Below are 12984 nucleotides of genomic sequence, written 5' to 3'. Positions count from 1 at the left end.
GTGGAGACATTAAAAAAAAATTAAAAAATATAAAAAAAAACCAACCACAAACAACTGCTGAAGGCTTATTTAGAAGCATCTTTGTGTTACGTAACTCCTATTCAAATCCAAAGTGTTTTGAGTACCACAAAGATGTCACTTACACAACTGCTATAAAATATCTAACATTATACACAGAAGTCCACTTACACTTTATTTCTAACTATTTGCTAAAGATATTTTAATTATTAAAAATTACAGATTTTAAGAGTCACAACCACCAGCAGGGAAGTCATTTGCTGATCTAGCTAACCTCAGTTAAGGTGAAGAACTAAAGACAAGCTGCATGTTTTGACACCACTGTAGCACACTGAATTACCATGTAAGTTTCTGACTTCATGTTACATACTTCAGAAATTCAATCCAACACACATCGACTATTTCAGTCCTTTTTCTTTCAGCATAAAGTATGAGCTGACACACTGCACATATTTGTCACTTGCTATTTCTTGACCTCGGGAGAATGAGAAGGAAAAGAATCACACAGCATGAGCTAGACATTATTCAACTTATCTGTCATTTATCAGTTGCACAGCACTAGAATTACACTGTGACGATGCTGTACTGAAAGGTAAGGTCCCTGTTCTTCAGAGTACACAGCACGTAAAGCTTTTGCAAAGATTCCACATTCTGCTAAGAGCTTTACATTTGACTTAATTTTAAAAAAATCGTAATAGTCTTAAGTAAAGCAGTATTTCAACAATGGAAAAAAAAATTCACTACTGACTGAATTTCTTACACCATTCTCAGTCCATAAGTATTTCAAAAATAAATGGCATTCACTTTCTCCATTAGATGTGGCCACATACTTTACTGGGACACTTAAGAAATTGATTTTTCACTTTTTTTTTTCCTTGCAAAAATAACTAACCACAATTGTTTCACTACTTTTTGGCTTTTTTGTCACTGAAGTTTGTTGGGTTGGGGGTTTTTGTCGTTGTTTGCTTTTTGTTGTAAACATTCACCTGCTGAATGCTAGCCTAGGCCAAAATACAAGCTTGAAAAATAGTGCAACCACCCTTCACCCACGTTGCATAATAAATTATGGTTTTCACAAAGTCAAGAATTTTATCTGACAGATTGTCTTTTCATACATTCCATTTTACATTCTCAGGTCACCTTGGTATGGAAAATCATTCTCACAACCCTAAAGGCCTACAGGCTTTGAATCAAAGTTCTTCAGAACACAGTATTGTTTTATTTCAGAAGACTTACTATTTTTGTAAGCATTGCTGCAGAGTCAAGAATTGTTCTCTCCATTTTAACCTTTAATACTTTCACATGGCACAAAGTTCACTCAAGTCTTTGAAGCAACTAAAAAAGTAAACAAAATTTCTTCTGCCTTGGGTTTGGTGTCCAAATTCTTATCAGTCATTTTCTTGGTATGTTGCATAAAGATAGAGCAACCACCAAGATTGCACGTCAGTGAGTGTTCCCCCACTCCAAGTATCTCATGTGAAAACATACACCATAAGCAGCCTTCAGATAAACAATTTTGCTTTTATTCAGGTTGTAGTTAACATTTTGCCAGTGGTATAAGTGTTGATGGAGGGGGAAAAAACGACATGTTTGAAAGTAAAGGAACACTGAAGGTTTTTTGTAGCAATAAGCAAAGCAAGCAGCTGAAGGGGTAATTAAGAAACAGTATTTACTACCAATTCATCTGTCATAACTGAGGGCAACTCAATTTCAACTGTAACAAGTTCACAAATTATCTATTAAACATTCAACAGCATATTAAAGAGTGTGAATTGCTACTGCAACAGCCAAAAGTGAAATAAAAGTCTGAGTTTTAAAATTATAAATTATTCAAGCAATTTTATTTTCATAATCCCAAAATTCTAAAACCATAACAGAAGATTCACAACTCCCTTTAAGAGAAATATTTCACTTAACCAGCAGAAACAAGGAGGAGTAGCTGGTACACTAGAAAATAGTGTTGCCATTCAGAGGGGCCTTGACAGGCTGGAGAAATGGGCTGACAGGAGCCTCATGAAGTTCACTGAGGAGAAGTGTGAAGTCCCACACCTTGGGAGGAACAATCCCAGGCACCAGTACATGCTGTGGGTCACCCAGCTAGAAAGCAGCTTTGCAGAAAAGAACCTGGGGATCTTGGTATACACCAAGTTGAACATGAGCCACCAATGTGCCCTCGCCACAAAAAAAGATTAATGGGTTGTCTTGGGCTGCATTAGGAGGACTGTGGCCAGCAGGTCGAGGTAGATGATCTTTCCCCTCTAATCAGCACAGGTCAAGCCATATCTGGAATACTGGGTCCAGTTCCAGGTTCCCCTGTACAAGAGACATGGACATACTGGAGAGAGTCCAACGAAGGGCCATGAAGATGATTAAGGGACTGGAACATCTCTCCTATGAGGAAAGGCTGAGAGAGCTGGGACTGTTCAACCTCAAGGAGGTAAGACTTAGGGAGAAAATCATAAATGTATATAAACATCTGAAGAGAAAGGTGTAAAGAAGACTGAGTCAAGCTTTGCTCAGTGGTGCTCAGTGGCAGGATCAGAGGCAATGGGCACAAACTGAAATACAGGAGGGTCCCTCCAACCATTACGAAACACTTTTTCTACTGTGAGAGCAACCCAGCATTGGCACAGGTTGCCCAGGGAGGCTGTGGAGTCTCCATCTTGGAAATATTCAAAAGCCATTTGGACATGGACCTCAGGAACTGGCTCTAAGGGCCCCTGCTTGAGCAGGGAGGTTGGACCAGATAACCAAACTCCACAAGTGCCTTCCAGCCTCATCCATTTGTGATTCTGTGAAACTAGCAGCTGAAGGTAACACTACGTCCACTGTATAGCAGAAAAGTCTGCATTGACTACACAATCCTGTTTTTCTTTATTTCTACAGTGTTTTTAGATTATCTCAACCAGCATATATTACTTTCTTCTTTTGTTCCCATAGATACTTTTTGCATTCAGTCATTCACAAGGAGTCTATCGACACACCCGAGTGGTGAAACAGAAGAACTAGAACTTTGTTCAGAACAAATCTGAAAAACACCTCTCTTCAGTTTCTGTTTTAAAAAAGCACGACTCTTCTTCAAAAATATGGATCTTCTTCCACCCAACTCTTTAAAGAAAATTCACAATGCAATCAATAGTGCAGGGCAAGAGAAGAAAAATACATTTGGCATCTTCATAGTTTCTGACATCCTGCAGTTCCAAGTACAAGAGTATTCACCTGTGGTTTAAGTCTTACTTAGACTGCTTATGTAGATGTCTTTCTCTCTAATGATTTAGTAACTTCATTTGTGAATGTTTAAAGGGATTCCCATGGCACCTCCTTACCTCCTCTCTGGTAAGATCACAGCCACATAGCCTCATCTCCAATGCACCTCACCTTCACAAACTCCAAGCCACTTCCACCTTTTGTCACACATTCTCATCCCCAGACAACATCCTGATCTCTGCACTTGTAAGGCATGTATCTCACCAAATTCATACTTTCCACATAGACCTCAGTCTCAGCCCTGCTCACTCATCCCAAGCCAAAAAAGCAAGGGCCTAAAGCAGACTTCAAAGTGAGCTTCTACTCTACTGTAAACTGGACAGCCCCTACACTAATCTTTTGCTAATCTTATCTCTGCAGTTAAACTGTACTTAATTAAATGTTATACTGGACAGTATAAAGTCAAAGGAATATATAGTTTGGTCGCTGGCATATGCTGCTACCATCCTCCAATAGGGCTGGCAGGGAAACTCTTGCCCATTCCCACCAACTCCAGAGAACAGGGCATTGGTATTAACATTTCCTTACATTTCAAGAAAATCAAATCTTGCAACCACAACTGAATAAGCTTCTGGAACTTCTCAAAGCACCACTAGGATTTTGCTTTTAAGAAGTTATTTTATGAATAATCAGCAGTTGTGATTTTGTTCTAAAGTCAACTGTTTAAGTCAGACAAAGCTTACACCATATGGTACACCAGATCATATTCTTGAGTTGGTTTCGTAAACTTTCCTGCAGAAGGCACAGAAGCCTCAATAAAAGCTAACTTGAGCTCAAGAAAAATGAAGCCAGGAAAAGAAAATTACACAAAAGGACAAGGGTTGACTCAGGTAGTATTCACGATTATATAACTGCACTGGAAATGCAAGAAAGAAACTTCATAATCACAAAATGTCAATATGGATTTAAAATATAAGCTACTTAAATAATCTTCACCTCGTAATTGCCCGCAGCGGCGAGGGGGAGAGAATCTGTTCTTCCATTCAGTTATTTCTGCATTAGCCATTGGCTGTATTTTAAAGACTACATTAAAAACCAACTTTCTTCAGAAACAGATTTTTAAAAAATCAAAACGTTTCCAGCCCACTAATGTGAAGAAGATCACAGAACAGTAAGTCCCTTCCCAAGCCTCTCTGTTGCTTTTGCTTTTTTAAATCCATTCAATTAGTGTTTCCTTTTTCATTGTCATGGTTGTCTTGAGTATTTTGTCCCAGCTTCCTTCCTTCCCTGCTAAAGCATGCCCTGAAACCACAGCTGCTTATCACACCTACGCAAAGCACAGTGAAACATCATTAGGTCTAAACACACTCCTCTGAAGTTCTGATAGCAAAGACAGAAAGTTCAGTGGCCCCACATTACTTCAACAGATCTGGTATTAAACTAAAAGTGTTACCATAATAACACACTAACAGTCTTCCATTTGTTGCAAAACGTTTTTAAGTTAATGGACATATACAGAGAAAAACTATGCAACCCCCTCAGAAGATAAATGCTCTTTTGCCATTTGCAGAGCAGTATTCTGTTTGACACCAAATATTTGCATAAACATTAAATTTCATTTATCTAACCTATAACTCCACATAATCTGTTTTAGACATCTTATGGGGAAATTGGATGTCATTGCTGACTCTTTCAGAAGTTAATCATGGAATGCGATATTAATAGGTAGACTGTATTATTTAACATTGTATACTGCAAAAGTATACTAGAATCATTTAAAGTACAATTCCCATGCTATTATTTCTAGATGAATCACTCAGCCTAGAGAAGAGAAGGCTCCAAGGACACCTTATTGTGGCCTTTCAGTACTTAAAAGGGGCCTATAAGAAAGATGGGGACAGACTTTTTAGCAGGACATGTTACAACAGGACAAGGGGCAATGGTTTTAAACTAAAAGAGGGAAGATTTAGGTGAGACATGGGGAAGACATGAGCAACCTGATCTAGTTGAAGATGTCTCTGCTCATTGCAGGGGGTTGGACTAGATGGCCTCTGAAGGTCCCTTCCAACCCAAACCGTTCTATGATTCTATATGGTCCTCACCCTTCCCTATGGAAATAAATTATTTTGGAAGGGCAGCATTAGTTCATTTTTAAAATACTTTTTAAAATCCCTATTGCAAACTTCACTGACTTTGAAAATGTGTAAGTCGTCATGTGCAGTTTTCTATAAAGACTTCCACATAAGCACTTCATTTCTTTAGATCAGAAAACCAAATCAAGAAAATTAACACAAAATGAACAGAGAAAGCAACTTGAACTAACTTCTTGATTTTAATAAGCAAGACATTATTTGTTTAGACATTGATGTAGATGCTAGAAGAGTGGGATTTTCATGAAAATCCAAATGCTGAATTTAACTTTGAAGGGAACGTAAGATTTCAGATCAATGCAACTCTTACAGGTGGCTGTTTCATTTAAAAAGATCACTCGTCTCTATGGCAAAAGAAGACAACAGGATAGCCTGTCAACCATCAACTCCATGAAAATTGATGGAATTCCATCTTATTCCTCTTGTAGACAGCTCTTGCACTTTGACTGTCACCTGAAGTTTTTCACCTCTAACCCCTGCTATTAAGCACAAGAGATCTCCACAGGATCCAAAATCAGCAGACTAATAAACACCCTTTGAACAGACACATGCATCCCATTAGCTGACAGCAATTCTAGTTTTTCATTATTCAGCCATCATGAATTGAAGTTGTCTGCATAAGGTTCTAAATTAGTAGTACAGTACATGTATTTAATTTGAATTACATTAAACACAGCTTGACTCGGCAAACCGAGTACCTAGGTTTAAGTAAACAATTCTCATCTTCCCTTCTGTTTGTATATTTTTTAAACTTAAAAAAAAAAAAAAAATGTCTTCCTCAGAAATGGCTTTCAAAACACAATATCTCATTACATATAGATTTTGCTACAAGTGTGACAGTTTCTACTAGTAATAGGCACGAATAGGCAGAAGTTTTTAAATTTATTAATTCTAATTTAAAAAAAAGGAAATTTAAGTGATACACTAACTTTTCTAGCAACTATGCTAAAAAGGACCCACCTGTTTTACAACCTCACAGATTTTTTATTAACGGTGATGTTATACACATATTGATATATGCAATATGACAACATACTGCATACTGTATTACTGATGTTACCTGATATTGTGTTGTCCTCAATTTTCAACTGCTATATAGCTTGTGTTTTTTCAGACAACATAGAATCTCTTAACTTCGCACCACCAGGGAATTTAGATTTTTAATAGAACTAATGTTTCTAATCAGTTCAAAATTATAATAGCAGCTGTAAATCATATAATAATACATCAGTTAATTACAAAGTTAGTAAAAGACATGGAATAGTTGTGAGGTGCATTTGGGTCTTTGTAGAGCATTTTGGCTTCCTATAATAATATTGATTAGTTTCAGACAAGTTAATATAAGCAAAAAATATATTGTCAAGCTATATTCCCACTAACATTTCACAGCACTTCAGTTAATCCTGCAGGCTAGAGGTGCAATGCTATTACAAAAGGACTTCTGTCTTTGATATTCTCCTAAGAACAGTAATGATAAGTTACAACACCCTGGCTTTGTCTGTTAACAGTAACATCCGAAAACTGAGTAAGAACATTTACATTTGGCCCAGATGTCGGATGGGACAGTGACGCATGCAGGTGATTAAACACAATCCATGCTAAAATCCACATGTCATTCTTATTATATTAATACAACTATATTATAGACCTAGTAATGCACATAGTATTATCATATCATGTATTACATTATTAATGCAACGTCATCTTGAGCTAAAGTAAAAAATAATTTGATGATTTTCAGAGAGATTTCACTGGCTTCACCCCCAATAACTGCCACAGCCATCAAGTCTAAAGAGCAAACTCGTTGGCAATAGTGACCAAAAAAAATGAAAAAAGCAAGTCAGACTTTGGAGACTACCAGCCCACTCAGTGAAACCTTTCACTTCCAATTCTGTCTATACTCCCCAAGTTTTCCAGCAGCAATGAACTTCATTTAAAAAACAACAAAAAAAAAGATTAATCAATCTCTGTACATCTCCTAAAGTAAGAATTACCCACTCTAACTCAGTTTCTTCCTCCAAGAACTTTCACCAACCCACTCTTGCACTGCTGTACAGTGAAAAGCTAAAAATGTAGATGCAAAGTGAAGAGTTTCAAGGTCCAATTCCAAACAACAATTTGTAGTCAGCCTGATTAATTCACGTAAATTAGTGTGTCTTTCTTCCAACCCTCTCCTAGGGACTGTGCTCATCTTTTCAATTCCTGCTGACAGTCTCTGGAGGACCAATAAGGCCCTTCTACAGTTAGCCATTAAAAACAGAGTAAGCAATCAGCATATTCAGTACACATAGAACTTAAAGTGACAGGATTTATACCTATCTCACATGCAGCTAGGTCATGCTAGTCCACCAGTAGCTAAAATAATCAATCATGCAAAAGAAAAATTCTTCAAAGCCCAAAACCCATTTCCTTGACAAAGACATTTGCTATTTAATACACTAAAAAGGAGCAATTCAAGATTCACACATGTGTTTTTTTTAAATACTGAACACATACATCCAGACAGAGTTCTGTGATAAGAACCCCTGTAATACCAAAAACAGTTAACCTAATAAGAAAATTATATTATACCCAGGAGGCCTGGCTAGCCTTCAGATTCCAGAGAAGTGATGTTTGTGTCTAACAGATCACAAATGATCACTGTTCTCTTCTTTCATTAATCTCATTATTTTGACTACAGCATAATTGGAAGAAAACAAAGGGAGCACCCTGGCAATTAGAGTCTAACTTGCTATTACTTATAAAGAACTCTTATTTATAAGAGAGCTTACTCATAGAAATTTGTTATAAATTAAGATTTTTACTATTAAAAGTAATTATTAGAACACATTAACTACACAACAGTCTCATAAAAGACAAATATTTCATTGCATTTATACACAATCAGCTGAAAATAACCCTCAAAGTCTGGACAGCAACTGAAACCTTCCTGTCAAAAGTTTACATAAACAGAAAAAAAGGGATGTAGAAAAAAGGCACTACAGACAAGAGGAAAAATCTCACAAATCACATGAACAGTCACATTTTTCAACCCATATAATACAGAAGAAATATAGGCAATGCATAATCATCAGCTGTTACAAAGAAAGATTGCCACTTTTTCAGCTAAAAATTTCCTCTATTCTACAATGATTGAAGCAACATGTTTGTAACCTACAATCCAGCCTCCAGCAAATACAAAAATGTTTCTGTTTTTCTTAATATGCTTATCTTCAAATTGTTTTCTCCTATATTTATTTACTACATTAGCCAAAATATCCAACTTTGGATCAAAAATTTTACTTTGGTAAGAATAAAAGATGCAAATAGAACTAATCTACTCAAATCATACCCCTATCATTTAATAATATTTACATACAACACCTACTAAATAATGTAACCTCTGAGGCTATATCTGACACTTCTGATTCCAGTTTAGTTTGTTTGATGTAAGATATTGGAAAAAGACTACTTTTGAATGGCAAAAAAAAAAATGTCTAACCACAAGAAGAGCGGAACTCAATCATGCAGACTATCAGCATGTAATACTGGGTGAAGCCACTCAGGATGCAATCTTTTATTTTTTATTATTATTATTACTATTATTATTATCAATAATATAATAATAATAATCTGTAAGAAAGGAATAACACTGGCTGGCCCATCCCAGCAAGTAATTCAGAGTTCTGAGAAGGAACCAGGAAAGGTTATTTAAAGCAAGGTATCTATATGGAACATCCAGGGGAAAGATGACGGACAAGACTAGGACTGACTCTAGTTAACCATTTCATCTGAAACAAGTGTAACTGACCCAGACCACTCCGCTTCTCTGTATTTTCCACTTCATTTTCAGACCTGAATTGGGAAAACGTTATAGTATCCTCATCCCTGTGTGATGCAACTCTGATAAATGAACAGATATCTTCTAAAACAACAAAAAAAACAACTTTCACCAAACACTGGCACATTTCAACAAAGATCAGTTTCATTTCAACCACGTATCTTTAACAAGAAATTAACCCCCTTCAAAAAGGACAAAATTTAAAGGAAGCCTACATGTGTTATACAAACAACTACAGTAAAAACTAATCTGAATTCTTCAAAATACAAACTGGATTTCCATCACCTTTCGCTTCAGTTCTCCTGTGCTTTAAAGCTGCTAGCTCATAGGCAGACAAGTTTAGCAACAGCCTAAATAAAGAATTTGTATTTCTATAATAGCAGTAATGCTACAAACTGAGCTATGTGCTTTGACACTCTGCAAAGATAACATACATATGTCGTCCAGCTTGCTTCTAAGCAGAAGGGACTGGGCTGACAATTCAGACGTATTTGCAACTAAAAAGAGGTTAGTGTTTCTTCAAGATCAGGTTTAGATTAGCATACTCAAAAAAAAAAAAAAAAAAAACACCAAACAACAAAACCAAAAAACCTATATATGTATCTCAAGAACAATGCTGCAGTCTCCTGTTTGTCAGCTACTTAGACTAAAAGCATCCCTGATCTACACCTGAAAGGTCACAATGCAATACAACTACCCAACTCCTTACCTGTAAGTCTGTCTTCAACCATTTGGAGTCAAACCTAGCTTGAGCAGCCAGACAAAAAGATTCAGAAGACATGTTTCCTTCTCCGGCCTTCTCTCCAGGCTGGCTGTGCAGCCCAACCTGCCACAGAGTGAGAAAAATTTAACAGTCTAGCACACGAAATAAACCACACAAGGTTATTTCTCTTCAGACTAGGATGGCGTCCACTTGATCTTTAAAAATTCACCGTGAATATGGACCTCTCCTCATTCACATCCCCCGAAATCGCAAAAGAGAGCGTATTAAGAGCGCTACTGAACCGCCCAAGCCCCCGGCTCCCCTTCCCCAGCACCCCCGCGGCCGGCACCCTCCCTCCCGCCGCGCCGAGCTCCGGCAGCGGCCTAACGCCGCCCCTCGGACCCACGAGTGGTGCATGAAATAAATAATTGATCGCGGATTACGCAAGCCGCAGCCCAACATAAAGCGATTACCAGGGTCACCCGTTCCACCCCACACATCCCCCACGGCCGCAGCCGAGGCCCTGGGGGTCCGGCCCTGGCCGCACGATCCACTCTCCCAGGAGCAAACCCCCCCCCCCCGCCCTCACTGTCACAGCCCGTTACGGCGATCAGCCACGGCTTTAAACCCACCTCCGCTGAGAGAGACCGAGCGGGCAGGGGCCGCTGCACACGGCCCGCGGGGCTCCCTGGCTTGCGGGGTGGCAGGGGGGGGGGGGGGGTCCCTTCCCGGGGCCGCTAGAGCGAGGCGGAGCGCGCTGGCGCCCACCGCCCCGCCACTGCGGCCAGCTCCACGGGGCGGGGACGGATGGGGGAGGTGGGCCCCTCCCCGCCGAACCAGATGGAGGCGTCGGAGCGCGCGCCAGGCTCCCCGGCACTCACCGGCCGAGACGACGACGGCTCCTAGCCCGTTGCCTCGTTCTACCGCCGCCTGCTTGGGCTCCGGTAATCCTCGTCCCTCTGCCCGCCCGCCCACCCCCCCCTACCCCGCCGGCAGTGCCGGTCGCTTCCCCCCCGGTACTGGAGACGGGAGAAACGCGGCCAATTCGCGGCTCAGCACCCCCCCCCGCCATACGCCAGCAAAGCTATGAGCCAATCAGAAGAGGAGAGCGAGGCGGGACATCCTGTCCCGGAAGGGGCTGCAGCGGAGGGGGCAGCGGTGCAGGACGGGGGCTGGGCCCGGTGTGACTCACGGATGAGTCTGAACTCGATGATAACGAAAAACAAAGTCTCCTTTTAGGTAGGATGCAGAGATTTGAAAAAAAAAAAAAAAAAAAAGGAAGGTCTGAGGGTTTGGGGATTTTTTGAGGTCACTTTTGAGACCATCTGTAAACTTCACTGTTACTTTAGAGGAAGAAATTTTTTACACTGAGGGTGGTGAAACACTGGCCCAGGTTGCCCAGAGAGGTGGTAGATGCCCCATCCCTGGAGACATTCCAGGCCAGGCTGGACGGGGCTCTGAGCAACCTGATCTAGTTGAAGATGTCCCTGCTCAGTGCAGGGGCTTGGACTAGATGAGCTTTGAAGGTCCCTTCCAACCCAAACCATTCTGTGGTGCTATGATAAGTTCATTTCTAAAAAAGACAGCTTTTAAGAAAGGTCAATAAAGAGTAGTTCAGAGGCAAACGAAATGGCAGAAACAGCCTGAAAGAGCTGAGGCTGCAAACACCACATGCAGGGGAAGAAGGATGCTGGGGAAGAAATGGGGAACTTGCTTATGGCAGGTGGTGAGGGGCTGCTGGAGGCAAATGGAGTGAGCCTGTCACACAGGGGAGAACCTGCACCAGGGCAAATACTCAGGCTTTCCCGTAAGTTTGTTGAGGAAGATTAAATATGTCAGTAGTATGAGATTAAAATTAACCAAACGTAAACTTTCTCACAATACTTAGACTACAGTTAATGGCAGCTAGGGAATTAGGGAGGCAGGAGCAAGGCTTGGCAGATGGGACCATGATTGGCTTCGGCCAACATGAAGTCAGACACTGAATGTCAATGAAATTCTAACAGGACTGCGACTGTTTGCTGGCATTTAGACAAAGGTACACAACATTTTGTTATTATTATTTAAGAAGTAGTGTAATAAAACAGTTAATTTGATTATTCTGGGTTCATTTTCAAAGTAAAAAGTGCAACCATGACCTAACCACTTAGCCTGTTGCTCACCAAAAACCTCTCTTGGATCAAGATACAGTAGTCCCTTTAAGCAAAATACTGCACAGAATTTCTGAAGTGTACGAAAATGTATTTAAAAAGATAGAAATACTCGATTTCCTCAAGTAACTTCCTGAAACTTTAAAATAACGAACCTTCAAAACCAAAAGTAGTTTCCCTTGAAAAAATCTGTCCAGATGCCAACATGTCAAAAGATTTAGTTTTAACATGAGAGGACTGAAAGTTTTGTCATAGAATCACACAAACAGAGAGCTGTATTGGAAGGTACCTTCATGTTGTGTCTATTTTGACTAGTCCATGGCCAAGCAAGAGCTAAGACAGCAGGATGGGAAATACTTTAGTCTCTTCTTACCTGGTAGACTGGAAATATAAGAAAATAACACTGGAACAGGTTGCCTGGAGAAGCTGTGGATGTCCCAGCATGGAAAGTGGTCAATGCCAGGCTGGACAGGGCTTTAAGCAACCTGATCTAGTTGAATATGTCCCTGCTTATAGCCAGAAGGTTGGACTAGGTGATCTTCGAAGGTCCCTTGCAATCCAAACTATTCCATGGAGATAGTCATATTGTCCTATTCCAAGCAGGAATGCAAACCACTTTGCAATGTATGGAGCTCAAACTAGAAGAAATAGTAAAACTTGGTTGAAACCACAGTGCCCGCTGATTGTGCCTACTGCTTGCTTAAGTGATTTGCAAGTCAGATCTAAATGAGATACTTTGCATATGCAGCATTCACTGCCATTTATTGTTTGGCTGTCCAGGAGGAATATCTTTAGACAATCTGCATTTATTTCAGAGAGTTTTCTTTTACTAAATAACAATTGGCAATAGCTTTTTGCTGGAACTCTTGATGTGAATAATTTGAAGAATGTATAACTACCTAACTTGTTAGACTTGAATCACTGGCCCGGTTAGCA

At 39.8% G+C, this 12984-nt stretch overlaps 1 protein-coding gene across 8 annotated transcripts in view; it reads right to left on the bottom strand.

Annotated features, from left to right (window-relative positions):
- HERC2 (HECT and RLD domain containing E3 ubiquitin protein ligase 2) overlaps positions 1-10970 on the bottom strand; it is a 114882-nt gene extending 103912 nt beyond the window's left edge. For 2 of the 8 annotated variants that reach the window (XM_065075189.1, XM_065075209.1), the window contains exons 1-2: positions 10780-10970; positions 9905-10021 (exon numbers count right to left, since the gene is read on the bottom strand). In XM_065075189.1, coding sequence (XP_064931261.1) covers positions 9905-9976 — 72 coding nt within the window. In that variant the 5' untranslated portion in view covers positions 9977-10021; positions 10780-10970. Of the gene's footprint in view, positions 1-1254; positions 1315-9904; positions 10022-10371; positions 10506-10530; positions 10672-10779 lie in introns of those variants that run through there. The other 6 variants (XM_065075198.1, XM_065075219.1, XM_065075173.1 and 3 more) reach the window with 4 other exon arrangements.
- Positions 10971-12984: the final 2014 nt, after the last annotated feature.

This window comes from Columba livia, chromosome 1 (assembly GCF_036013475.1).
Source record: "Columba livia isolate bColLiv1 breed racing homer chromosome 1, bColLiv1.pat.W.v2, whole genome shotgun sequence".
Taxonomy (NCBI): domain Eukaryota; kingdom Metazoa; phylum Chordata; class Aves; order Columbiformes; family Columbidae; genus Columba; species Columba livia.
The sequence above is the reverse complement of the archived record's forward strand: the minus strand, read 5'-3'. Positions and strand labels throughout refer to the sequence as shown.